Raw genomic sequence first — 27927 nt, forward strand, 5'->3', positions numbered from 1 at the left:
CGCCAACTGCAGAACAGCAGGCAGCCACTGAACACTCCGTGCACGCCCTCCCTTTCTCCAGGGACAGCCTCACCAGGAACAACCCCTGCGGGGCAGAGGAAACCTGAAAGGCAGCACCATGCATCAGGATTCTCCTCTAAGAAAGGCCACGAAGACCCAGGGAGTTTATCCTGACAGGTGGCACAGACTGGCAGACTATTATTATTTTTGCCCTTCTTTCTTTCTTGATGGATTATTTTTAAGGGGACTTTGAAAGGAGTTTATTACATCATTATTGAACCACAATTATTTTCACAGCTCTGCTCTGGAGTTTCAGTTAATGATTCACAAGTTGCTAAACAAAGCTGAAGACTCACAACTGAATGAAAGCTGGAATGAGTCCTAATGAGATTTAAATACATCACACCGTGCTGTTTTGTCCCACAAGTTGTCAAACCCATTGCTGAGCCAGAGTGCAAGTGGTACAACTATGCTGCCTGCAGAGGATAGGATAAGTAGTAACCACTGGAAGGGAAGGCACTGCCCACCACTGTGGCGGGGAGGGTCCCAACTCTGGGATCCTAAGGGCCGTCACCCCTTTCAGAGTTGCCCTGCCATGTGGTAGAGACAGGCTGATGGGATGAAGCCAACACTCAAAAGACAGAAGACTAAGTATTTGCTAATTCCTGAGGAAACCATACCAATCCCTTTTAACTACCAAACCCCCTGGCCTGGGACTTTCAAACACTTTGTAGAAAACACTTCCTTAGAGATGAATAAAAGGACAGGACATGATGCTCTCCCCTCAGAATTGAGATCCTCCTGGGACAAGATACTGTTTCGTGTGGGAGAGTGGCAGAATAACATGACTAATCCTTGAGGGGGTGGGGGAAGCCACTTCCGTCCCACAGACATTATAGGATGTCTGCTTACCCGAAACACAGCTGGCATTTGAGGAGCAAAGAGGCTGAGAACAGCAAGAAATGGGTATCATCTATATTATAATATATGATAATATGAATTCCTGCCTTTTGAGATCACACAATCCTACTGTCTATGACAATGAGGAGAGGTGCCTTTTAAAAATCACCCCCCCCCCTTTTTTTTTAATGAGCACTGGGAAATACAGATACTACTCACACTTGTAACTCTAGCTACTCAGGAAACTGAAACATGAGGATCACAGTACAAAGCTAGTCCAGAAAGCCAAGTCTACAAGACTCTTACCTCGAATTAACCACCAAAAGGCAGCTGTAGCTTGCTTGAGTGGTAGCGTGCCAGACTTGAATGCAAAAGCTAAGACAGTACCAGGCCCCGAGTTCAAACTCCACCACCAGAGCAAACAAATGAAAAGAGTCTTCATGGCAGAGAGAAGAGAAGGAGGAAGCCGCACATCATGATGGTCTCAGGAGAATTCCACCTAAGGATGACATGTTACTTTTGCTTCTCATTCACTTGATAAAGCAAGTCTTCTGATAAAGCATTCCCAATTCCAACTGGGTACAGAAGTGTGCTCTCTTCCAGTGAATGAAGCTTGCTTCATTCTTATTTTTCTTTTTTATAAATGAATATTAATTGTACATATTCGTGGATTGTCCTACAACCTTTCCACATATGTATAGATTGAACTTTGGTCCTACCCACTATCCCAACTCTCTTCTCTTATCCCTTCTCCCATTTTATCCCTCCCTAGTAGTCCCTCCGCTACTTGAAAGGGAAACTTTCGTAAGAAAAGTATTGTACTCATTTCCTTACTTACGTAACTGTGATCCTTCTGTACATCATCTTTACAAAAAAAGAAGTATCTTGTTTCTCTGTACATATCCTCATCCTAAAATCCAAATATACATCAGTTTCTAACAAAGCTCACAGACTATGCCAATGAAACAATTTGACTTTCTTAAGATAACAGAAAAATGAAACATCTTCATATCTTTTGGATATTTGCCTTTGGTTTGTCCTGTAATTATAGAGTACCTAAAAAACTACTTGCATTGATTTGTTAGGCAATGAAATTGGAAAAAAAAGATCTATAGTCAGACTCCCATAAACACAGGATCAACCAACAGCTGATCAAAAATATCTAAAAGAAATTGAATCTGCATGAATGTATACAGACTTTTGCTTGTCATCATTAGCTAAACACTATCATACAACAACTATTTATTTAATATTTCCTTTATATTTTTATTATAACTAATCAGGGATGAGGGATGTCTAGCCCAAAGCATTTGGTCCACAAGGCAGGCATGTAATGCTTCTCCAGGGCTTCTTGTCAGCTTCCCAGAGCCAGTTGCTTGTATTGATCATTTTGCATGGCTCAGGAATGATACTATAAAGAACCAAAAGGCTGCTTGCAGGAAAAAACAACAAAGGATCCCTACTCCTGAAAGTTATAGGGGTAAATATACACTGGTTATATGCAAATAATAAATCATTATGTATAAGGGACTTAGGCATCTGAGGACCCCCTACAGATAGTAAGGGATGAGTATCTTTGACTTAATAAAACTTCTCTTTTAAAAGAAAAAAAGTCTCCTAAGACCTCTTAAAACTTACTTTTTTGGCAGGTGCAAGTGGCTCATACCTGTAATCCTAGCTCAGGAGACTGAGATCTGAGGATCATGGTTTGAAGCCATCCCAGTTAGAAAAGTCTATGAGACTCATATCCATCAATAAGCCAGAAGTGAAGCAGAGGTTCAAATGGTAGACTGTTAGCCTTGAGCTTAAAAGCTCAACACATAAGCCCTGAGTTCAAACCTTAAGATTAGCACACACACGTGCACACACATACACATACACAAATCTTAGTTTTTCCTTTTTCTTCTTTCACCTGTAAGTATTTGGTGGCAGATGAAGGTTTCTGATGCTAGAATTGCACTAAAAATATTTGAATTCTACTCTCCTTAGGGTTTGCCTCATGTATACTTGGAGAAACCTTAGAATAAATACTGAAAGTTTTCAGCCAGGCATCAGTGACTCAGGCCTGTAATCCTAGCTACTGATATCTGATATATGAGGCTGATATCTGAGGACTGCTGTCCAAAGGTAGTCCAGACAGACAAATACAAGAGACTCATATCTCTAATTAACCAGCAAAAAGCTACAAGTGCTGTACTGTGGCTCAAGTGGTAGAGCAACAGTCCTGAACAAAAAAAAGCCAAGCAAGAGCACAAGGACCTGAATTCAAGCCCCAGTAGTAGCAGGAAGGGAAGGGGGAAGGAAAGTAAAGGAAGGGGGAAGGGAGGAGGGAAGGAAAGAGGGAGGGGAAGAGGAAAGGGGAGGCAAGAATAAATGAAAGGGAAGGCAAGGGGAAATGGAAGGGAAAGGAAGGGGAAAGGAAAGGGAAAAGGAAAGGGAATGAAAGAAAAGGAAAGGGCCTAGGCCCTAGTTTCAGCCCAATAAGAACTAGGTGATTCTCAGCCACCTGCCTCTTCCTTCCACTTGATACCATTGTCTGCCCATAAGTGAAGATCCAGATCACAACAACCACACCATTGGCTGTGGAATTACGCACAGCTGTCTAGTAAAACTCACGTAAAACCACTAACTCATAGTAAAAACCATTCACACTTATGCTATAAATTGTTCTCCAGATTTTATAAAATATGCAAAAGCTGGTATTTTTAAGTGGAAGTAATTTAGAGCTACCAAAAACAAATAAAAAAAAAAACCACAACAATAACCCAAACAAAACCTGAGCCAGGTGCTGGTGGCTCATATCTGTAATCCTAGTTACTCAGGAAGCTGAGATCTAAACATCATGGTTTGAAGCTAGCCTAGGCCTTAAAGTCTATGAGACTCTTATCTCCAATTAAACAGGAAAATGCCAGAAGTAGAACTGTGTGTGGCTCAAGTGACAACGTGCCCACCTTTAGTGAAAAGTCTAAGGAGATTAAGCCCCAGGACCAGAACTAAGGGCTGTTGAGATTCAGCAAGAAAGACTATATATTTTCTTTATTTCAGTTTGATTGAGGTGTGTCTTGTTTTTTCATCTCCTAGTTTATCATCCATATGCCCAAACTGAATACACTTGAGTTTTGACCACTTAAGTCAGCCTTCCACAGATATTTCTAGCGTCTCGAGCAGCAGATAGAACTTCTCTGAATCCCAAATGTTTTATCAGAGCCTATGATAGTTATGGCTGCCCCTTAAAAGTTGACAAAAATGTTTCATTTATAGAAAGCATCCTAAAACTCTTGTTAGGCATAAATCAGTGCCAATTTCTTCTAGAGAGCAGGCATCCCAAAGAAACATTCCTTACTACTGTGTCCTCCGTTCCATCCCTCCACTACTCAAGGCAACACATGGTCCTGTCAGCCACTGTGGCCTCATCACCTTGGTCTCCCCAGTATAGCCTCTCACCTGAGACAGTCAGAGCACCACTCTCCTGAGGTGGCTGCTTTGGGCTGTCACATGCAGACCATATGTCTTTCCAAGTAAGCAACACTACTGTCACAGTTGGGATAAACCAAGTGTATCTTATAGTCCATAGGAAACATGGCCGTGGTATCATGCCATGAATGAGTCTGTTACAGGTCCCTTTGAAAAGCATGGCAAGTCACTTCTCTGTCTTATCCTCAGAACTAGACATCTACAAGCACTGAAAAGTCGAAATCATCATCAGAAATCTAGTTCTTTTCTAAACTGCATGGTCTCTGTCTCAAGGGTCCCTCATAACCCTATAGATCTTGAATTAAAGTTTAAGTACCAATCTAGATTTTAAACCTGAGCTTCAATGGGGGGGTGAACCTGACCTCAGAATTCCTCTCACATGGTAGCTCCTGTGTGGTTAATATTGTCCTGCATGTTTAGGCAATTTCTGCTGTAACATGAGCTGCGGTGCTCTTTCCTGCCTGGGCTGGAGTGTGATGTAATGTGGTACCTGGCTCCCCAGCCATGAGAAAATTATGTCTTCACCCAGCTGGAGGTGCTCATGCTGGGCTCTCATAGCCACTTTAAGTGTTTTACAGTGCGGTTCCCACATGGGTGATGGTAACAATCACTACAGGTGCCCGAATCAGTCTCCCTTCTATGGCGAGAGGATTACTTCCTTACTGTGCCAGAATATCCATGAGTCTCACCCTAAAAACATATTCCACTTCCCTCGGAAGGTTCATCCCCCTCCCCCCACCCTCCACTATGGCAAACACAATCTTGCTGAACAGAGCTGAATTTTTAAGCCTGCGGTTTGTGGTGTGGAATTTGATGGCTTCACGTTAGTTCAAGTCTCTGAGGGCCAGTGCCAATAAATGTGAAAGGGACAACAGTGGGTCGGCATACTTTTCCATTTCCACCAGGATGAGAGGAAAAAAAAAACTGCTATAAATTAAGTCTAACCTTAAATGTATAATCTGTCCTTGGGAGGGAGAAAAAAGAGAGGATATAGCATCTTCAAGCTTTCGGCATCCCTTACGAGAAAAAATTGGTTCTAAGGGTCTCTGATCTTGTGTTTTAGTAAAATAGAACTGCACGGCTGACTGACAGTTCTGATCTAAAGCATTTACGTTTAAGTTTTGATCTCTCTGCTTTTGATTAAAACTAATGAGCTCATTTAATTCAAAATGGGAATCTCTGATAAGAGAAATAAGGTTGATGTGATTGGATTAGAGGGGCAAATTAAACTCTTAGAGCAGAAGTTTGTGCTTATATAGTGTATTAAAAAGCTGTTGGCGTATTATGGCGTGTTAGATGATGAGAAAAATTTCATAGTAATTCATATTTAATCAGAAGAAATGAAAGTACTAAATATAACATGGCTCTGCTTCTCCCTCGAGTGATAAAAAGCTGTACATTTAAAATGACATCAGATCCATGCTCTCTCAAACAAAAAAAAAAAGAGAAAACCTTAAGAGAGACACATAAGAAAGGGACACTAGTCATTGTTCCATCACCCCAGAATAGAAAAGTCATGAATGCAGGAAAATACAGTCCTGTTCAGAGAAGAGTGATACAAGACAAGCCCAGACAAGAATAGCCAGTTTCCTGTCCATAAAATGGTTCCCTTCTTTCTTCTGAGCATCGTTTCAAATGTAAACTAGAGACTACTTACTGTTAGAAATATACAAGTGATATTCATAATTTAAAATTTAAAAGCCTGGTTTGACAAGTTGTGACATATGTTTAGTAGCTATATTCACATATATTCAACACTGAAATCTTCTTATTTCAGGAACATTTTTAAACCTCTCTATTCCAGAGAAAATTGGTATTAGTAGAGAGCCACTATAAAGAAAACCTGTTCATTGTTGGATATTATTTTACTTTCAAGTAAAAAAAAACTTTAATAATTAAGAAGAATAAAATTAGATATCTAATAGACTTAATTCTCTCTCATTAATTTATTTTTAGAAAAGTGATTTAAATTTATAAAACACTTAGAAATTTCTTTTAAAGAAAATAGACTTGTGTGAAGTTCTGGCCTGGTTACACAAAGGTGTTCTTAGACAACCAAGAGCAAAAAGTACCACTGTAAGATTCATAGACCAAAAAAATGTTCTGATGCCTGGTCCTGGTGGCTCACACTTGTAATCTACTCAAGAGGATGAGATCTGAGGATAACAGTTCAAAGCAAGCCCAGGCAGGAAAGTCCATAAGACTCATCTCCCATTAACCACCCAAAATCTGGAAGTGGAGCTGTGGCTCAAGTGGTAGAGTATAAACCAGCCTTGCAGGAGAAAGGAAAGTGGCAGTTGCCTAAGCCCTGAGTTCAAGTCCTAATACTGGTTAAAAAAAGAAAGAAAGAAAAAGAGCTGCAATTACTTATTATTTTGAGGTCCTACTTAGGAAGTTGCAGCAAGTTAGAAGACCTGAATAACTCTCATCCAAAACCAGAAAGGAGTTACTCTGGATACATTAATTTTCTTTTTTATTTTCTGCAAAGTAAACATTTTCTAAATGAGGTAAATTGATTACTGCGCTCTTAGCACCCATCAGTCATTTATTTTTAGTGAACTCAAGGATTGCACCTGAGCAGTAGCTGGGGCATGGGGAGGCGGCTGTGGAGAGTCTAAGTTACACGTGTGTGTATTTTTGTATTCCTCAGTGGAGTCAACCAGCCCCAGTCTGCTAACCACGGACAACACCCTTGAGCGCTCCTTTTTCATCCGAATGAAATCTACACTAACCAAACGTGGTGTGCATATCAAATCATCGGGATATAAGGTAAGCTGGACTCTGAGAGGGGAGACATTCCTGTGTTAGGTAAGTACTAGGTAATTTGCATTGAGTTTCCAGCTGCTTTGAGTTCCTATAATTAAGGACATGTGACCTTCAGCCACCATGAGGTCTGCCCAGCCACTCTTCCTGTAGAAGCATCTTTCTACCTCTTCCTCATCACTTCAGACACCGCAGGTATACCAAATCCCTCTGCCACTCCTCCTCAAGTCTTCCCTTAAGACCCTGGTTAATAACACACCATGTGACTGAGTACCTGCAGGAAATTGACTTTGATGAAGAAAGCGAGCACATATAGTTCCAGACAAATGTTCTAGAACTACTTCTTACCTCTTTCTCTGTAGAGACTGCCCAAGTGAATAGGATTGTCATCATCAGATATGTACGTGTGTAGATAAGAAAACCAGAGTGAGATGTTAGGAACCGTAACTGTGAAATTTCAATTGCTGAATATTTAGTCAAGTTTAAGTGTGTACAGAATGCTCAAAGAGATGAGGTGTATGTCCCTCACAAGCAGAAAATGAAATCTGGTCATAATCTAACATCATTATCATCCTAAGGTTAGAGATGTAAAAGTCTTCTAATCTCAAAAAAACCTCCAACCTTATTCCAGTTACTATAGCAACATAAATTAAAAGCTATGAAATTTATGAATTGCCTTTAGCAACTTGACTCTTATCAATTTTACAACACACAAGCCAGCCTCCTACAGACCACTTATTGTATGAAGGAAGGTGCACCATCAGTATAACCAGTACAGATCTTCCCCAATCATAGACTTTAATTCTTAAGGTGACCATAGCATTGTTGAGGTGTTACTGCTATCATGGGGCCTTAAAACCTTTATTTAAGTCACCAGGAGACTAGCAAATGTATGAAACCAGAGTTGGGCACTGTCTTCGACATTAATTCTATAGGAAAAAAAGAAAGAAAGAAGGAAGGAGATGGGAATAGGGCCTTTCCAAGGACGACCTTTAGCTGAGCTGTCCTGTGGTCTGAAAGGCACATGCAGAGCAACCTTGACCTTTAGCAAGGTGTGAAGCAAAGAGGAAGCAACCTTCACCTGCAGTAGCATCACCCTATAGACACTTGTTATAAAACACTATATTGGGGAAATACACCAGAGTGCATTTGTATTTTTCTGCCTTGCAGAGCACTGTGCATTTATTAGTTGTTAACAGTATGGCAGTATTTAAGTTCAGAATTGCATTAACAGACTACATGTGGAGATTTTATTATTTTAGTGCTAGAAGGCCGTGAGATTCCCTCCCAACTTTTATTGTTCTCTCAGCTGTCCTTCTTCACCTTTTCTGGGCTTTTACTTCTTGGTAGATGCTATAGCCTAGGTGGAAGAGGTAAGGTTCACTTTGGAAAAATGAGTCTATCTGGGTGCCGGTGGCTCACACCTGGACTGGACACTAACCCACGGCTCATGACTGCTATTCTAGCTACTCAGGATGTTGAGATCTGAGGATCAAGGATTGAAGCCAGCCCAGGAAGGAAAGACTGTGAGATGCTAGCTCCAGTTAATCTCACACACACACACACACACACACACACACACACACACACACACGCACACACACAGAAGTGGAGCTATGGTTCAAGTAGAATGCCAGCCTTGAGGGGAAGAAAAGAAGCTAAGAGGCAGAACCGAGGCTCTAAGTTTAACCTCTAGGACCAACACTAAATACATATATGGCTATCAGGTATTTTTTTTTAAAGCAGGAAAAAAAATCCTTCATATTACAAACTAAGGATTACAAAGTTCTTCAGAACCTTCGATCTGTAAAAGCAATAACAACAAAATAAAAACCCTGGGATGCATGAACAAAGAAATAATATGAAGAAACAACATTTTAGTGTAAGCATGAGTTTAATTATCTTTGATTTGCCAGGAAGGCACCTCAGTAAAGCTGTTTCTTGCCACTTGGTTGGAAATTAGATAAAACATCCATTCACTCAGCAAAGCTGCCACTAGGGGATTTGTTCTGTATCCTCAACCCTCAGCATTGAACAGGGAAAAGCCCCTACTTTCATGGTGCTTACATTCTAGTAGAGGAAGGTATTCTGTGGGGGGAAAAACAAGATAACTAAAGAGGATTTTGGAAAGTAATACAAGTTGAAAGGACAGCATCAAACATCCAGGAGGGCTAGGCATGCCATTGGATACCCAAGTAGTAACCTTCACCACACTCCTGAAGGGAGACTAAGGGTTGATTAACATACCAGCCTTTGCCCAGTGAAGAAGCCTCGCTTGAAGTTGGGGAGGCTGCACACCTCATGTACCTAGCCACTAGGGGGTACTACTCTGCAGGAAGTGAAGAGGGGGGGTGGGGCTGTAGAGCGCCTTAGGAGCCTCACAGGTGTCACTTAGTAGATAGAGCCCCATGGGAACAAATGAAAGAAAAATGCTTTTGAAGCAACTTGAGTTTAGGAATCAAGACATCTTGCTTGAAAAGGGTAGTTTCAAGGGTATCAAAAGTGCCCACCTTCAACATGAGGAGATATCACTGCAACTGATTTTGGTACCCTGGATATTGTATATACGTGTATTGGAACTAAGGAAGGGAAAGGAAATACCAAAATGGAGAGACAAAGGATAAAAGACAAACCAGTGCAACAGCAATACTTACAAAACTATATGCTGTAGAACAACTGTATAACTCATGGTGGGGGGGGGAGAATGAGAGGGAAGAAGGTGGGGGGGGACAAATGAGGGTTAGAAAAATGAGAGGTAAGAAGTTGGATAAGAAATGTATGCACTCCTTATATATGAAAGTGTAATCCTTCTGTATATCACTTTGACAATAAAGAAATTTTTAAAACACATACATTAAAAAAAAAAAAGATCCCATCAAATAACATACAGGCTCACACTCCTGTGATACACCCACCCTAGCAGTTTTTCGTAAGACACCAGGAAAATCTCCACCCAATGCCCCTGTCCGTCTTACAACTGCTACCTACATGCTCTGACTTGTCTACTGTGTTTAATATTATCTCTTCCTCCTCCTCACCCTCCTTACTCTCTCCTCCTTACCATCTTCCTCTTCCTGCTTGCCCTCCTCTTCCTTCTCCTCTTTCCTCTCCATCCTCTCCTTCCTCCTTGCTCTCTTCTTCTTTCTCCTCCTCCCTTATCTTTTCACTTATCTTTTCACTCTCTCACTGTGGGTCACTATATTTCTCTCCATTTCTTTTCCTGTGACTGGGCACATGAGCCTTTCTAACTAGCTTCATCACTTTATCTTTGGCAGTTGTCACTAAGAGTAACCATAGTAACAAAAGTGTCACTTGTTGAACACGGGGCTTCTGTGCAGGTCCTTTGCCAAAAAGCTTTATATATTTTTTTACTACACAAAGTACTATTACATAAAACTTCCTATAAGTAATTAACCATTATACCCACTTTCAGATAGTAGAACTGAGACTTATGCTTTTCCATCCTTATACAGCTTTTTTTTTTTTCTGGCAACACTAGGAATTAAACACAAGGGCTTGTGCTTGCAAGGTAGATGTCTGCCACTTGAGCCAGTCCCTTTTTGCCTTATTTTTGAGGTATGCTCTCCATTTATGCTCTGGCTTGCTTGAACTGTGTGATTCTCCTACTGTATCTCCATATGTCACTGGAGAAGAGAGATGGGCATTGTTTCTCCTAGACATTGTGATTCCGTCATAGCTGGGATAACAAGCATATACCACTGTGCCCAACCATCGGTTGAGATGGAGTTGTGCTAACTTCATTTTGCCCAGGTTGGCCTCAAACCATGGTCCACCCCTCTATCTCCACCCCTCCCTGCCCCCATTACAGGCTTGAGCCACCATACCCAGACATACAGCTCTCAAGCAGTTATGAGGAGCTCTAGAATTTGTTTCCATAATCCTGCTTCACTCTTAAATTTAAAAAAAAAAAAGGCTTAAAAGGCTGGCATGAGAAAGACCTCAAAATATAATCATTTCAGTGCTTTAAAGAAAAACCTTTTGCATGAGTAAGAGCTTCCCAGTGGGGTTCACCGTACCCCACAGCATCAGGGCTGGGTGACACTGACGCCTCGAAGAGTTCTAAGAGCTATGGATGGATACTCACCTTCCTCTCCAGGACTCCCATAAATGACCATATCCCAACACCTAAACTACTCCAAAGTCTGAACCTTTTGAGCCCTGACATAAGGCTACCAGTGGAAAAGTCCATGTCTGACATTAGCTGATGGATCAAAGTCAAAACACAGGTGAACTAAAATTCAGTAGTACATAAAACTATATTCAGGATAAGGTTTGTCTGAAGTACAAAAGAATTTCATGTTCAAACGTGTGTCCCATCTTCAAAAAGATCTCATTATGTACATGCAAATATTCCAAAATCCAAACCACTTCTGCCCCCCACGCATTTCAGATACTCAACCCAGTACCCTCTAACTAGGGATGCTTGTGAAAGACAAGCCAGTCTCAGTTTGCTAATTTGGGCATGGAATGACACACAAATTATTGTAGCTTAATTTGCCACACACACCCCAGTCCTCAAGAAAGTTGCCTTGTCTAATAAAGTTTCCCAAGTAGGAGCTGACATTCAGTTCTTTCCGTCCTCATTTGCTTAGAAATTCACAGTTGCATGTTATCTGGTCTAGCCACTTTTCTATGCCTTAGGGACTTCCTTGTTATTTAGGTCTCATTGCTGGTCACATATCAGCATAATACAGCTCTCATTTAAATTGCCTGGCATCAGTAATCTGCCTTCTTTATTTGGACTAAGTCTGGAGGAACTCTGTAGGTATAGCACTGGGAGAGGGGAAGGGCAAAAGGAGATATGTAATCAAGGAAATTATAGAAGACTAATTGGGCCGCCTCCTTAGCTCCTGTCTTTGGAGGATAGTTTCCTTTAGTAGGGAACTTTCGGGTTTTTAATCTACTCTTAAATGCCCACCAGCACCACTGTCATTTCTGGAGGACTTAGCTCCACATTATAATGTCCTAACACTAACCCAGAGTAGAGTAGCCTTGACTGGGAAACTGAAAAAGAGACAAAGTCTCTGTCTGGGTCTGTACAATGTTAAGAATGTCTGAATTCTTCACAGAAGTAGAATCTGCAAACTCCAGAATCCCTTGCTACAACAAAGGGACTGTGGATTAAGTTGGTATTCTTGATAAAAAAATCAAGTTTCCCCATTTAAGATGAGTTGGCGCTATGTTTTACTGTAGCTTAGTGTTGAACTAAATGACGTCTGAAATACTGTCTGGCCTTCTTAGGAAATAAAAAATTCATAAAGAAAATAACTGATAGGTTTATTAGAATTGTTGGTAAAGTTCAGTTTTAATACCTGTATCTATGGATGAAATAACAAGACAATTCATTAAAGAGTGAGAATTAACTAAAGACAATTCTTTTATTTTTCTCTGAGGACAAGCACAGATGTATTTTACATTAGGATTTTTTTTCTTGTTTTTGAGAAGCCATAGTTGTATCTGTTCTGTGGATTAAGGTATACAGATAACTTGAAAAGTGATTTGTGTCATTTTCTTTATTTGAGATCCCTTTAAAAGATTTGATGGTCAGGTGCTGGTATCTCACACCTGTAATCCTAGCTACCCAAGAGGCCGAGATTTGAGGATCATGGTTCAAAGCTAGCCTGGGCAGAAAAGTCCCTATGAGACTCCTATCTCCAATGAGCCACTCAAAAACCAGGAGTGGCTCTGTGGCTCAATTAGTAGAGCGCTAGCTTTGAGCACAAAGAGGCTCAGGGACAGCTCCCAGGCCATGAGTTCAAGCCACACGACAGACAAAAAAAAAAAAAAAAAAAAAAAGAGATTTGATGAAATCTGTGGAATCTTTCATAAACAATAAACTGTAGGTTCTTGAATCCTTGGAGTTTATCCATAGATCTCAAATTACAAAATCCTATTTAATATGATGCCATCTTTGGTACTTATTTAGATAGCAAATTGGTACATCTTCCTGAATACATTTCATCTATGTCACAACATCCCTTCCCTTTCTCCTTCTTCCTCCCTCCCATTTATCCATCTAGTGTTTAACACATATTAGAATCCTGTGACAAGACAGATCAGCTCTTAAATATCGAAGAACTAAATAAATGATGATTTACATTTTGTTCCCCCTCCTGCAAATAGGGATAATCTTCTACAAAGTATTTCTCACAAAAATATTTTTTGGAACTATTTTGCCTACCATTTTAAAATTATAGTCAAGAGAGCTCTTTTCAGTAGCACCTGGTCCCTCTTTCCCATTCACTTGGGTGTACAGCAGTAGAATTTCCAATGTCAAAAATTAAAAAAAAAAATCACAACTAAGTAAAATTTTAAAGTTGAAGACTCTTCATATGCAAACTTGGTCTTGATTGAATGTTTATACTAACAACTCTCAAGATGATAGCAGACTAGCAGGGAATTATTGCTTACAGTTTCAGTCATTTGGGATTTTAGTTCTTAGGTTAATCCTTCTAACCACCTTCTCCTCTTGCTCCCCTAGCACATTAATGCACTGCCCAAACTGGCTGGATCCACCTGCTATGTTTCCAGATCTATTGTGAGAAATTCCCAAATTACCTCCCAGGAGATTCTACTACTCCATATTTATCCTACATCTTGGCCCCCTCAACTACCTTCCCAAAGCCTCAGTGACCATTTACCTTTCTGCTGTTATACCATCAATGATTCATAGTGCCAACATGTTTAATAATCTGACTGACCCCAGGTTACCTTTCTTACCACCACCTGTGCCATTCTTTCCTGCAATGCTTACCACTGACGCCCCTGCAACATGCAGCCAATCTGGCTGCATATTCGGAGTGCTGTGGGTTTGGATCACACTGTTTTCTTCCCCTAAAATGCCTTTTTGCCACCTGGAAACTCTAATTCAGCCAGTATGGCCTCCCATCAATACACTCCTTTCCCTCCTAATTAATCTTTCATTGCTAAAACCAGCATTGGGGGATGTTACTTATGCTATCCACGCCTCAGTTTTCTTATCTGTAAAATGAAGCTATTAATAGAACATAAGCCCCAAAGAGCTTTTTTAGAAATAAAACTACATAACACAAGTTCAGGGCTGGTCTCAGTGGCTCGTGCCTGTAATCCTAACTACTCAGGAGGCTGAGATCTGAGAGGCCCAAGTTCAAAGCCAGCGTAGGCAGATAAATCCAAAAGACTCTTATCTCCATTCAACCAGGAAGAAGCCAGAAGTAGAAGAGTGACTCAAGTGATAGAGCTCCAGCCTTTGTTAGTGTTCTACCACTGGGGCCAAGCTCTACTTGTAGCTTCCTTTGTGCTTAATTATAGGTGAGAGTCTCAGGGATGTTTCTGACCCAGCTGACTTCAAACCATGATCATCAGATCTCAGCCTTCTGAGTAACTAGGATGACAGGCATGAGCCACTGGCTGAGTGAAAAATCTGAGCAAGAACCCCAAACCCTGAGTTCAAATGCTAGTACTAGCACAAAAATAAAAACAAACCAAAGAAAAACACACCACAAGTTAACCCAAACATCTTCCTCCATTTTACGAAATATTTTCATAGGATTTCATATGAATATCTCAATTAATTCTTTTAGGTGTTTATCTCTATTTTCCCAATTTCAAAGGTTAAGTAAAACTGAGGCACAGAAGTCTGAATCACTCATCTAAATTCATATAAATGGCAAGACAGAAAGAAATATCTAGATCTTATGACTTCAAATATCTTCTTTTGGTATATTATGTTAGATGCTGGTCCTTTCTTCTGCTTTCTTCCCTAGCCTAGTATGCTGCATAAAGTTGTCTCTCGATAAATGTTGGTTGAGTTGAATTGCATGCTCTCTTTTCTTCTGAAATATGAATGAAAAAATGTCGAGAGACTCATGACATAGTACTCAGATTTCTTCTTGCTAACACTGCTGTCTTTTATACCTGACCACTAAAATGGCTGGGAACTCACATAACTGTCCCATGGCTGCCATTTCTACGTCTTGCCTACAAGTGTATTGTGAACCTTTACCAATATCTTACCCAAATCAAAAAGTACCATGTCCTTTCATTCAGCCATCATCTGACGAGGTAAAAGCACAAATAACATCACTTATTCAGCAGTACTTCATGCCAGACTCTGGTGGTCACCATTTTTTCCTATTTTATCACCTTACAAGAATTTTTTTTTCTGGGGATTACATTTGGGGGCCGTCTTTCTCACATTAAAATGATACTATAGCTTCTTGGCCTTTTTGCTAAAATCAAGTAAAACTCAGAATATTTGCCAACATCGTGCATAATGGCACAATAAGCTATGTTTTCTCAGATATTACCAAGAATGTGTGAAGGATCAAAAGAAGCTGACTACTCTCCCTTGTATGCAATGAGTTTCCATTATAATGGAAAGTACAATGCAGAGATGTGCCCAGCACTAATGCAGGTAGCAGTGTGGCTGTGTCCTTCTCTGGAGATTTGTAAGAGCTTACACTAAACTCATCAATTAGGAATTGCTCTTTTTCTGAGACAAGTGTGGACATACTGGATGTTTCTTCCAGTTTGAGATTCTGAGATGTTCCAGGTGTCCAGACATATCAGGACTTCTCCTAAAGCTTTTGCTTCAGTTTTATTGTTGTCTTGAAATGATGACTACACTGTTCCAAGCTTTGTGAAATGTAACTGTCTTGTCAAATCAACGGATGAATTTTCAGACACACCAAAAGTTCTGTCAACCCATTCCAGTTTTCGAAGGCTGTGCATTTATTGCCTTTCAATCAACCAAGACACCCAGAATAAATTGAAGAAGAAAAAAACTTCCAGGGCAGAATTTACAGGCAGAGGTTAGTCTGATGAAAAATGCAAATAGAGGAAGAGAACCAATAAAATCAAATTTTAAAAATCTTATTATCTCCTCTTAGTCTCTGCTCACCTCTGACAATTGTCCATTACAATGTGGTTTTCAGTATCATTTTAAATACAAGTGACACTGCTTCTGACCTGAAAGAATTTGTTTCCCATTACCAAGTCATGACAGTAGTTCCAGCTTGGGATATGTCATTGCTGCTGGAACTAATCAGCTCACTATTTTACCAAGCAGTGGCATAATCACTAGCTATTCTATCAAGTATCTATACATCCCCAACTATGTCGGTGACTGCAACCCATACCTGTTGCTAACTTACAGTGCTTCATTTTCCATCATTACAGGTTACAGAAAGAAAGGAGAGCTAACACATTTCCTTCTTTGACTAATATTTTATTTTTTCAGGCTGGTTTTCTACCAGTTAAGTAAACTCAGAATGATGGTCCCTTTGGAAATAACATCATAGACTGGCACCAGTGGCTTATACCTGTAATCCTAGCTACTCAGGAGGATGAGATCTGAGAATTGAGGTTCAGTGCTAGTCAGGGCAACAAGGTCTATGAGATTCTTATCATTGATTAGCCACCCAAAAGCCAAAAGGTAGAGCTGTGATTCAAGTAGTAGAGCAACGACCTTATCCTAAAAAAGCTAAGCAAGTGTACAAAGGCACCAGTGTACACGCACACATACACATACAGTATTTTAAAAAAAAAACAGCAGCAAGGGCCCATAATTTGTGTCTCTCCTGATCCAGTGTTGTTTAATTCCTTGAATATTTTAAAGCTTTCTGAATACATGATCTCTTTGGACCTGACCATCTCAAACCACTCCACTGGAGTGTGATGAAGCACAAAGCAGTGATGTCAGACAGCCAAGGGTTTGGACTTCATCCTGTATCCTTGGCCCTTTGGCTTTAAGTCAGTTGTTTAATGTCTTTAAATATCTGTGCACTATCTTGCAAAACGGACATTCCAAGAGAGCCTTCTTCAAAGACCATGGAGAAGTGAGGCAAGGCAGGTAAGGAGTTTACTGCAGTGTGAGACACACAGTGAGCACGGACAATATGTCCATTTGTGGAATCATATGTTTATAGGGTTCACATTGTGAATCCCACATGGTGAGTTTGATGGGAGTGGGTGGAGACTAGCCCAGACCTTAACTTCTACCCCCTCGCATATGCACCTGTAACCATGGGAAGCAGTAATTCATCAGCAATACTTCAGATTATCTCCTGGAAGTTACATGAGCTCTGGAATAATAAATGATTTCTCTCGAATATAGAAAATGCATTTATTTCTGGGAAATTTCTCCTTGCTTTAGTGTCCTGAATATTGATTTGATTATAAGGGACAAAATATGACTGAAATACGTCATCTGTCCCTTTAACAAAAGAAGCACATACCAAATGGTTTTCTTTGGAATTGATTTAGCGTCAGGGCAAGACTAATATAGCCCTCTAATGTAAGAAATGAAGTAGGGGCAGGGCTAATTTAATGTTGTTGATCTCTGGAATAAATGGAGCTCCCCAACTCCTAAAGCCCACAGGCTCTAGGTTTGGTTGGAGCATCTGTATACCATAAACTCCATAGGGAAGGTAAACTACCACTGTGTCTTAAACCCTGCAGTATCTCAAGAGGCATTATGTGGGGTTGGGGATTTAGCTCAGTGGAAGAGCGCCTGCCTGGTGAGCGCAAAGCCCTCAGCTCTGGAAACACACACACACACACCACACACACACAGAGATACACAGGCATTCTGCACCATTCCAGAGGGGATTTTGCTAACTCATTCCAAGTAGAGGGAAAGAGCCAGGGTACTGGAGGTTTGCCTCCCCAAAGACCAAGAAACCAATCACAGATTTCCCATTCCTCTGTAATAACCACCTATAGACTAGAAGAAAGGTCTCATTGCAAAGTTCTTTGTGGAACGAGGCTCTGTATTTAAGCAGAAAAATCATCTCTGTCATCAGTTTTCAACCCTCTATATACAGATATTAAGGGAGCATATTTGAGTTACTGTCCTGTGTGTATGTGTGTCTGCCTGATGGAAACATCACTTACCAGCTCATGATTGGCTCCCGTCTGTAGAAACAGCCCAGATGACTCACAGCAACACTGACACCTCTCTTACACCAGGGCCTTCACGTCTGCTTCTTATTGTCCCTGGAGAAGTCACACCTATATCTCACTAAGATTTCCTGCTCAAATATAACATTCTTCCCCTCCCCATCAAAACTAGGATACTTGCAGCACTCCAACACATGTTGTATCTTCATAACCCTTAACATGACCAGATACTATTTTATACATTTCTTTTTCTTGTCAGTCATGGGGCTTAAACTCAGGGTCTGGGCATGTCCCTGAGCTTTTTGCTCAAGGATAGCACGCTTATCACTTTGAGCCACAGAGCCACACATACACACACACACATACACACACACACACACACACACACACACGTATATCAGATATCATGCAAACTAAAGCTCCAAGGATGGTCTCAGGCACATAGTGGAGATCAGACTTTTTTTCAAATATTAATCTATAAATCAATTTGCAAATCAGTTAATAAATATTGCACATGAGTTTTACAAAGGCCAAAACACGTACCTTCTTTAGGTTGGATTTCCAGTTCTTTTCAGGATATAGAGAGAGATAGGACTATGCAGACTATAAAATTATATAACTTCTTTATTTTCCCAACTACCAATGAGACCACAAGTTAAAAGTTCCCTTCATTTTGCTTCCCATGACATGAGTGTTCTTCATGCTATAATATTCAGTTTTCTAAAAATCCACATGTATTTAACTTTTACCCCACTTGTACCCAGCTCTAGTGGCTAGAGCTCCAGAAGCATAGTCAAGAGATACTTATCACTTTGTAGTTCTGAATATATTTAACAGTTCTCAATAACTGCTTGGTGAATGTCCTTCAAACTCCTGCTTCCTTGTAGAAGTCACAGGAACAGAGAGGCATACCAGGGGCACATCCAGCAGGGAGAATCAAAGTATTCCATACCTACACCAGTGCTTCTTTGCTCTGCCACCTTGGACAAGCGGCCTAATTATCAAGGACTTTATTTCCTTGATAAAAACAGTTAAGTAGTAGGACTTGATCACTAGTGACTGATGGTTGAGATTGTATCTTCTTTAGCTATACTCTATAAATTAGAGTTATAGCCCTCTGGGGCATGCTGGATAGAGTGGAATAGAAGATCTGCCTGTTTAGGAGGCAGGGAAGTGTGACAGGAAGCATGGCAAGGGTCATTTAGGACTGCCATATTGCTTTGTGGTGAAAGCTACTTTGAGTGCCAGACATACTCTAGGAAATATTTAGCCAAATCAGTAATCAAAGGATTTTGTAATTCTTAGGGAAGGCTCTGTGAACTTAAACACTTCTTTTGAGAGAATCAGTAGATAGACTGAAGCCACTCAGACATTGGGGAATCAATCTAAATCCAAAACAGAACAAAAAAATAAGTTATTTGAGAGACATAGTTTCCTGTTATTCCATGATTTTTACCAAATTTTTTCCACTCACTTTGATCCAATATGTTCTCACTCTTCTCTTTATGCCAAATACTATATAGAATGATACTCATATTACATTTATCTATTTTCCTTTTAACTTTTTTTGCAGTTAGTTTATTGAGGAACACCTGTACCCGCCTGACCTGCAATTTTTTCAAGCTGGAAGGGCTGATCTGAGTGTGTCACTCAAGTGGTTGAGTACTTGTCTAGGAATTACAGGGCCCTGTGTTTCAGTCCCTAGTACCAAAAAAAAAGGGAAGGGGGAAATGGAACAAAAGGACCTGGAACTTGACATGTGCAAGGAATTGCTCTACAGGCAGCTGAGTCCTGGGTATGTGCTCTTTAAGTATGAATGAAATTAATAATATTATCATTGTTAGGCTCCTCAAAGAGAGACACTGTGGAAATACAAAATACTTTTTTGTTAAATTTGTTTAATTTTATTGTCCAGGTGATGTACGGAGGGGTTACAATTACATACATAAGGTAGTGAGTACACTTCTTTTCAAACTTGTTACCTGTTCCCTCACTTTTCTCCCACTTTGCCTCCTTCCCACTCCCCTCTCCCAAGTTGTACAATTAATTTCCTGCATACTGTTTTGTGAGTATCACTGTTGCATTGATTCACCCTTTGTCCTTTGTCTCACCATTTTGATGTTCCCCTTCCCTTCCCTAATTCAGATAAATATATATACAATAAACAGGGTACCAGAATCAAATACCGTGACAACAGGGGATAAACCATAGGGAAGAAAAATGAAGGAAAAAAAGAAATAATTTCACATAGTACATAAAAAATAACAACAATGAAAAACCTCTTGTTTCCATATCTTGGAGTGTATTTCACTTATATGAAGGTTCCTCAACAGACTAAACATAGAGCTCCCCTGTCACCCAGCAATCTCACTTCTAGGCATTTGCTCAAATGATCACAAACAAGGCCATACTAAAGCTACCAGCAAAAACATGTTCATTGCAGCATTATTTATCACAGCTAAGGTAAGAAACCAACTCAGATGCCCCTCAGTAGATGAATGGATCAAGAAGTTGTGGTACGGGCTGGGGATATAGCCTAGTGGCAAGAGTGCCTGCCTCGGATACACGAGGCCCTAGGTTCGATTCCCCAGCACCACATATACAGAAAACGGCCAGAAGTGGCGCTGTGGCTCAAGTGGCAGAGTGCTAGCCTTGAGCGGGAAGAAGCCAGGGACAGTGCTCAGGCCCTGAGTCCAAGGCCCAGGACTGGCCAAAAAAAAAAAAAGAAGTTGTGGTACAGACACAAATTAGAGTTCTATGCTTTCATTAGAAAGAATGGCATTGCCCCATTCCTAAGGAAATGGAAAAACTTGGAAAAAAAATTATACTAAGTGAAGTGAGCGAGACCCAAATAAACATAGATTCCATGCTTGCCCTCACTGGTAATAATTAGTATATGTCTAGGATAGTCCTAGCAGAGGATCACAATAGTTCAATAGCTATGTATATAAAATACTTCTTTTTCTTTGGTGGCAGTACTAGGGATTGAACTCAGGGCCTGGAACTCAGGGCCTGGGTATGGTCCCTTATTTTTACTCAATGTCAGACCTCTCACTTGAGTTATACCTCCACTTACACTTTTTTTTTTTTTTTTTTTTGGCCAGTCCTGGGCCTTGGATTCAGGGCCTGAGCACTGTCCCTGGCTTCTTCCCGCTCAAGGCTAGCACTCTGCCACTTGAGCCACAGCGCCGCTTCTGGCCGTTTTCTGTATATGTGGTGCTGGGGAATCGAACCTAGGGCCTCGTGTATCCGAGGCAGGCACTCTTGCCACTAGGCTATATCCCCGGCCCCTCCACTTACACTTTTTGCTACTTAACTGTAACTAAGAATCTCATAGACAAATTTTTGGCCCAGGCTGACTTTGAACTGAGACCTTCATATCTCAGCCTCCTGGGTAGCTAGGATTACATGCATGAGCCAACAGCATCTGAATAATACACTGTTAATTTTATTATTCTCTATTTTGACTTTTTCTTTTGTTGTTCTTCCCTATGGTTTTACCACTGATGTCACTGTAACTGATTTTGGTACCCTGAGTAGTGTATATACATTTATCAGAAATAGGGAAGGGAAGGGGAACATCAAAATGGAGAGACAGGGGGTAAAAGGTGAACCAATGTAACAGCAATACTTACAAGACATTATGCTGTAAACCAACTGTACAAGTTGGGTGTGGAGGAAAGTGGGGAGGAGGGAAAGTGGGAGAAAAATGAGGGAGGAGATAACAAGTTTGATAAGAAAAGTACTCACTGGCTTACATATGAAACTGTAAGCCCTCTGTTCATCACTTTGACAATAAATTAAAAACAATATTCTATGAAATGAACTCCAGAAAAAGGAAACAAGAGACATTCTTTAGTTGAAAAAAAAAGGTATCTTTTTCTCTCTTTTCATTGGAAAGATATAGAAAGTGTGTCTCACTTTTGCCCAAGGTCGTTAGTGGCCAGATCTCAAACACATATTAGCATGGTAGAGGAATGCTAAGTTCTGTGGTTTTGAGCCAGAAGTGCACAGCACCTCTAGGTTCCCAAACACATCAACAGCACTATAGACTCTCCATGGTGAATTAGCACTCTAGAATAGGCAGGGAATGCAAACAAGGTACTCACAGGTGAAAAGAGGAGTGAGTGTCTTGCCATGTCTTTTCAGGGCATGCTGTCACTACCCATAGAGAGGACACTGCTAAGCCTGGAGAGACCTCCTTGTCCACTCAGTCTCCCTGCCCAGTACTTCTCCTCAGAGTAGACATCTGTGGAGATAGGCCACTCAAGCCCATGCAACATTTCAGCCTCCAAAGCTTTTCCTTTCTGCATTCATAAATCACCCCTCCTAATCATGCTATCCAGTCCTAAAAACTTTAAAAGGATGGCACTCTGCTAGTGAAAATTCATAGGCACCTGCTCTTGATTTACTTCCTGCTTGGAATAATTTTTACACAGCTGTGATATTGCAGAATGACTGTGTGCAGAGTATCAAACAGTGAGGTTCAGTCAAGAAAGGATAGGTTGGATGTGTGGGTGAGAATGATTTCAGCTATTTCTTTTTTTTCTACAGCATCATTAGTAATCTGTCATTCTAATAATAATAATTCCCTTTTGACATTGCGGAGGCAAAAAGAAATCATCACTGACATCAAAAACAAGGTGATATTTCAGCTGTATTATTTCACTGAAAATAAAATAGAAAGCTTTATTACCCCCATGTGTTAAATAAAGCAGAACAAGGCATATGCTAACCCTAGAGCTTATCTACTTTACTTCCTAACAGACTGATAGAATATAAGCAATTCCAATCGTTCCAACTAGTTTCAGAATGTGGATTTTCCCTAAAGCTTTATATCTACATACTTGAAAGTTTTTTGAAAGTAAGTTTTCTTTATAAAATCCAGAATAAAAACACAGGAAGAGATCCAATATAACCAAAAATAATCTATTATTTTCATCCTTCAATATCACCTTTGGTCCCAAGTATTTGAGGATTGATTTCACTCAATCATGGGGTCAATACTGATTGTGTTCTCATGTGTATTACATACTTTGCGGGGTGCTAAGAACACAAAGATGGATAAAACCAAGTCCTTGGTCTGGAGAGCAGAATCTAGACTTAGGAAGGATTAGGAGAGGATGAGATAGGTGCCATCATAGAGGTGGGTTGAAGGGCAGTAGGGTGAGGTAAGTAAATTTGTGTGGCAGAGAGGAGGGACTGTCAAACACACATCATTTTAGGCAGCTCTAACTGGATAGATTTGCCTGGCAGAGATGTCAGACAAGGAAACAGTATCATCAGAGACCTACCTGAAAGGCACTGAGCACAAAAAACAACTCTGGGTGCTCTGGGAACCAGAGCAAATGTAGACAGAGTGCAGCCTTCATTTCATGTACTATCCCCCCTGGGATAATCAGTGTTCAGGGTAATAGAGATGGAAATTGAGAGTATTTCATGTTAACAAAATTTCTTGGATTCATTATTTTTTTAAAAAAAAAAGAACATGATTTTTCTAACAAGGAGACTCTGAAGATTGTTCTTAGCCTCTAAGAGAATAAGTATGTAGATTTAAGTAAGACATAGGGAAATCCATTTTACAATTTTCTCAGATTTTTTTTTAAACTGGTCTTCTGCTTTACTCCCAGTATCAGTGCAGGGATTTATATTCTGAGGTAAGCATTATGATCTTCCTAGAACCAAAGGAGAGGAAAGAGGGAAAGGAATAAATGAAACTCTGTATGCACTGAAATTGGAAAATGAATCAAGAATCACAAGTAAAAACGACCTCATTTACCTGAGCACCTGTTTTGCACACACTGAGGACCTGAGTTCCTGAGAATGTGTCTGTTTGGCACAGTATACACAAAACCTACTTCTTAGGCAGCATTGGGTTCCCCTTGGATATAGTATTTAGTAAAAACCCTGGGCCCTAAAGATAATTTTTGCCAGGTGCATCAGTGGCTCATGCCTATTATCCTAGCTACTCAGGAGGCTGAGATCTGAGGATCATGGTTCAAAGCCAGACCAGACAGAAAAGTCTATGAGATGCTTATCTTCAAGTAACTAATATATATACATATATATATATACATATATATATATATATATTTTTTTTAAGCCAGAAGAGAAGTGATGGCTCAAGTGGTAGAGCATTAGCCTTGGGCACAAAAACTCAGGGACAATGCCCAGGCCCTGAGTTCAAGACCCAGCACTGCCATACAGAAAAACATAATATGGTGATGATGACTTTTTTCCCTCACTAGGAAAATTATTTGTCCTTTAATTCATTAACTTCTCATTTTCATTGTCTATACAGCCTTGATACTAACTGAAGCAACCTCAGTAAATGGTGCCATCTGGGTACCTAGTCCCTTTGTTCTCCTTGGATCTGTGCATTTCACATCAGTTACAAGTCATCTGTCATCAAACAACTGCTCTCAGTGAACAGCACCTGACCATGTAAAATATGAGCTTTATTTATAACTATGCACATGTTCAATATTAGAAATAGAGTTTTTAAAAACTCAAATATATGACTATTAGATTCTTCAGTAGGAGCAAAATTTCACCCTTTTATTTTCCTTCTTCCTAGAAAATAAACATTACTGGATTGAGTGTTTAACACTTTTGTTTTTCATTTAGCTTAGGTATATAAAAGGGGAAAGTGAAGTTATTTAGGAGGGGAAAGATTGTATTGTTACTTCACACATTTCCACTATATTCCGATCAATTTTACTCTATTACTCTCCCCTTAATATTTCCTGAAAACAACCTTTCTACAAATTTCAGAAAGGCGATTTCTGTTATTTACTCCTATTTTTGCAGTGCCTGCATAGGCCTTCTCTTTCTACCAAACAATATGAAAGCTGGGCTTGGGGTGCATGCTATAATCCCAGCTAGCCAGGAGGCAAAAGGAAGAGGATCCTGAGTTCTACACTAGCCCAGAAACCCTGTATCAAAACTAATTTTTAAAAAGAGGAGAGGATGGAGACAGCTCAAATTGTAGGCCTTGGGTTCAATCTCTAGTATTATAAAGAACAAAATACATAATATGAAACTAAGCATCAGGCTTTGTTTCGCAGATTAGCTGAGTTGCTTGTTATCTACTTGATCTTATAAATGTCCTATTTGCTTACATTTAACTGCACAAAAACATGGGTTGCATTGTGACTTTTGGGGAGAGGGGGAGGGTAAAGAGACCAGTCCTAGGTTTGAACTCAGGGTCTGGGTGCTAGCCCTGAGCCTTTTTACTCAAGGCAAGTGCTCTGCCACTTGAGCAACAGCTCCACTTCTGGTTTTTGGTAGTTAATTGAAGATAAGAGTCTCACAGACTTTCCTTCCCAGGCTGGCTTCAAATTGTGATCCTCAGATCTCAGCCTCCTGAGTAGTTAGGATTACAGGCGTGAGCCACTAGTGCCTGCCTCGTTGCGATATTATTATTCATGTGTATCATGTACTTTGATCATTACCCTCTTTTCCCACTGCCCCTCCTCCCTACCTCCTGCTGGTCCCTTCTCCCAAATTTAACTTCCCTTTTACTGTCCTCTAAAAAAAATCTAAGTTCCACGGGGCTGGGAATGTGGCTTACCAGTAGAGTGCTTGCCTAGCATATACATGGAGCCCTGGGTTCAATTCCTCAGTACCACATACACAGAAAAAGCTGGAATGGCGCTGTGGCTCAAATGGTAGAGTGCTAGCCTTGAGCAAAAGAATGCCAGGGACAGTGCTCAGGGCCCTAAGGCCAAGCCCCAGGACTAGTAAAAAGAAAAATTCTAAGTTCCTCATAGAAGAGAAAACATGCGATATTGGTTTTGCGATGCTGGCTTACTTCATTTAACTTTCATTTTCCTAAAAATGACATCAGTTCATTCTTCTTTATGCTTAAATAATACACCATTGTCTATCACATTTTCTTTATCCATTCATCCACTGATGGACACATAGCTAACTTAGCTGTTATGAATAGCCCTGCAATAAACACAGGTGTTCTTATTTTTCTTTTCCAGATATCTTTTTTTTTTCTCCAGATAATGAGTGCTCCCAAACACATCCACTCTGTTATCACAAAGCTGATCTAACTCCATGGAGTTGGGAAGCCATACGAGAGCTTTTTAAGAGTAGATCTTCCTATGTGAGTCATCTCTCAGGATTGAAGGGAAAATCATAGCCCCAGTTGGTTCTTGGTTCTTTTTCATCTCCATATGCAGAGATAAGGAAAGTGAACTGGACACAGATGGGTTTAGGTTTGACTTCTATGCATGTGCTAAAGCCACAGACAGCTGATACACAATAAACAAACGTGCATTACGGGTTTCCAGTCACTTTACAGACATACACATTCATAAATTTTGATACGATTGTAAGAAGCTGACTTTGATGGGCCCAAACTCACACACGAGCTTTCGATCACTGGAGCAGCCACAGTCTAACTTTATGTTGACAATTTATCAGCACTTCCCCGTCAAGGAAAATTGTTTTTTAGTGCTTGCCTATTAGCAATCAGATACATAATATGAAATTGAGTTTTGGGGAGGACGGCTTACCATCTGTCTTTCTGATATTTTCTTTCCAATGTTTTATGCTCAAATTCAACTCTGTGTATCAGAATATTACTAAATAGGATTTTCCCATAATATGGGCTCTTAGCAAGAAAAATGAGCCAGATACCCGTCATCTTTTAACTTGCGGAGTTTTAGAAAAGGAAAATCACTGATACTCCAATCTGTGTATTACCTCTCAACTGTACTTCAAATTCTGCCTACCTTCCAAAGCCTACTTGGGTAAGGCTGGTTTTTCATAAAGCAAAGTTTGTTAATGGGATTTTTGAGGAGTAGTCTAAAAATTTTACAAAAACTAAAATTTAAAGAAAAAATAAAAGCAACATGAGGCTAAGAAAATGGAGCTCTGATACACTGTTTTGAACAATAAAGATAGGTCTGATTTTCATTCCCAAATTCCAATTTGTTAAGATAGTTTTTTTTTTATCAGTAATGTCATTTCTGTAACAATACCTGCCTCAGGAAAATCATCTCTGCTGCATTAAATTATACTTTTCAAAACATGCTTAAGATGACTCTTTTAAATTGCTAAGAGAAAAAAAAAAGTCATATACTGAACAATGTATGCAGAAAGACTGCTCAAAAGAATACTGGCAGGCCTTTCCCGTGTACATGCATTGGTGTGGCAGGGTATTGAGTATACTATAAATTGCATCACTGATTTTGGCCAGTTTAGATTGACTCTGTTCAATAACTGTGAGTAATGAACCTTCCAGGGGGGGGGAGGGGGAGGGGGGGAGAGGAGGAGGAGGAGGAGGAGGAGGAGGAGGAGGAGGAGGAGGAGGAGGAGGAGGAGGAGGAGGAGGAGGTGGAGGAGGAGGAGGAGGAGGAGGAGGAGGAGGAGGAGGAGGAGGAGGAGGAGGAGGAGGAGGAGGAGGAGGAGGAGGAGGAGGAGGAGGAGATGGCAGTGGTGGAGAAGCCAATACAAACTGTAGAGTTCATTTAGTCACAGCTTCTATCAGATCATGCAGCCAATACTCTACAAAGCCGAAGTGTGTGTGTGGGGGGGGGTCTGTGTGTCGGTGTGTCGGTGTGTGTAATATGGAAATGGAAGACATCAAAAACACACTGGCACCTACCAAAATGGCCTCATTCTTACCCCCCCATCTCTGACCTGATCTTCGCAGATATTTAGGAGCAGAGGAAGAGCTGTAGGCTGAGGCCATGCCCAAAGCACTGGCCCCTGGACACAGAATCTGTATCCCCAGATTCATCCCAGTGAATTTTTGGGAAGACAATGGTACTGACAAATCATCAGTGGCAAAGCATCTGCACTGTCTTTTTTTTTTATCTCCAAGAACAAATGCCACAAATTCATCCCAGAGTCTTTTCCTGTGTTTTCTTC

General features: G+C 40.4%; 1 protein-coding gene across 6 annotated transcripts in view; it reads left to right on the forward strand.

The window, feature by feature from the left end:
* Npas3 (neuronal PAS domain protein 3) overlaps positions 1-27927 on the forward strand; it is an 839406-nt gene that overhangs the window by 766170 nt on the left and 45309 nt on the right. For all 6 annotated transcript variants that reach the window (XM_048361745.1, XM_048361746.1, XM_048361747.1 and 3 more), the window contains one exon: positions 7025-7143. In XM_048361745.1, the coding sequence (XP_048217702.1) occupies positions 7025-7143 (119 nt within the window). The remainder of the gene's footprint in view (positions 1-7024; positions 7144-27927) is intronic.

This window comes from Perognathus longimembris, chromosome 14, assembly GCF_023159225.1.
Source record: "Perognathus longimembris pacificus isolate PPM17 chromosome 14, ASM2315922v1, whole genome shotgun sequence".
NCBI lineage: Eukaryota > Metazoa > Chordata > Mammalia > Rodentia > Heteromyidae > Perognathus > Perognathus longimembris.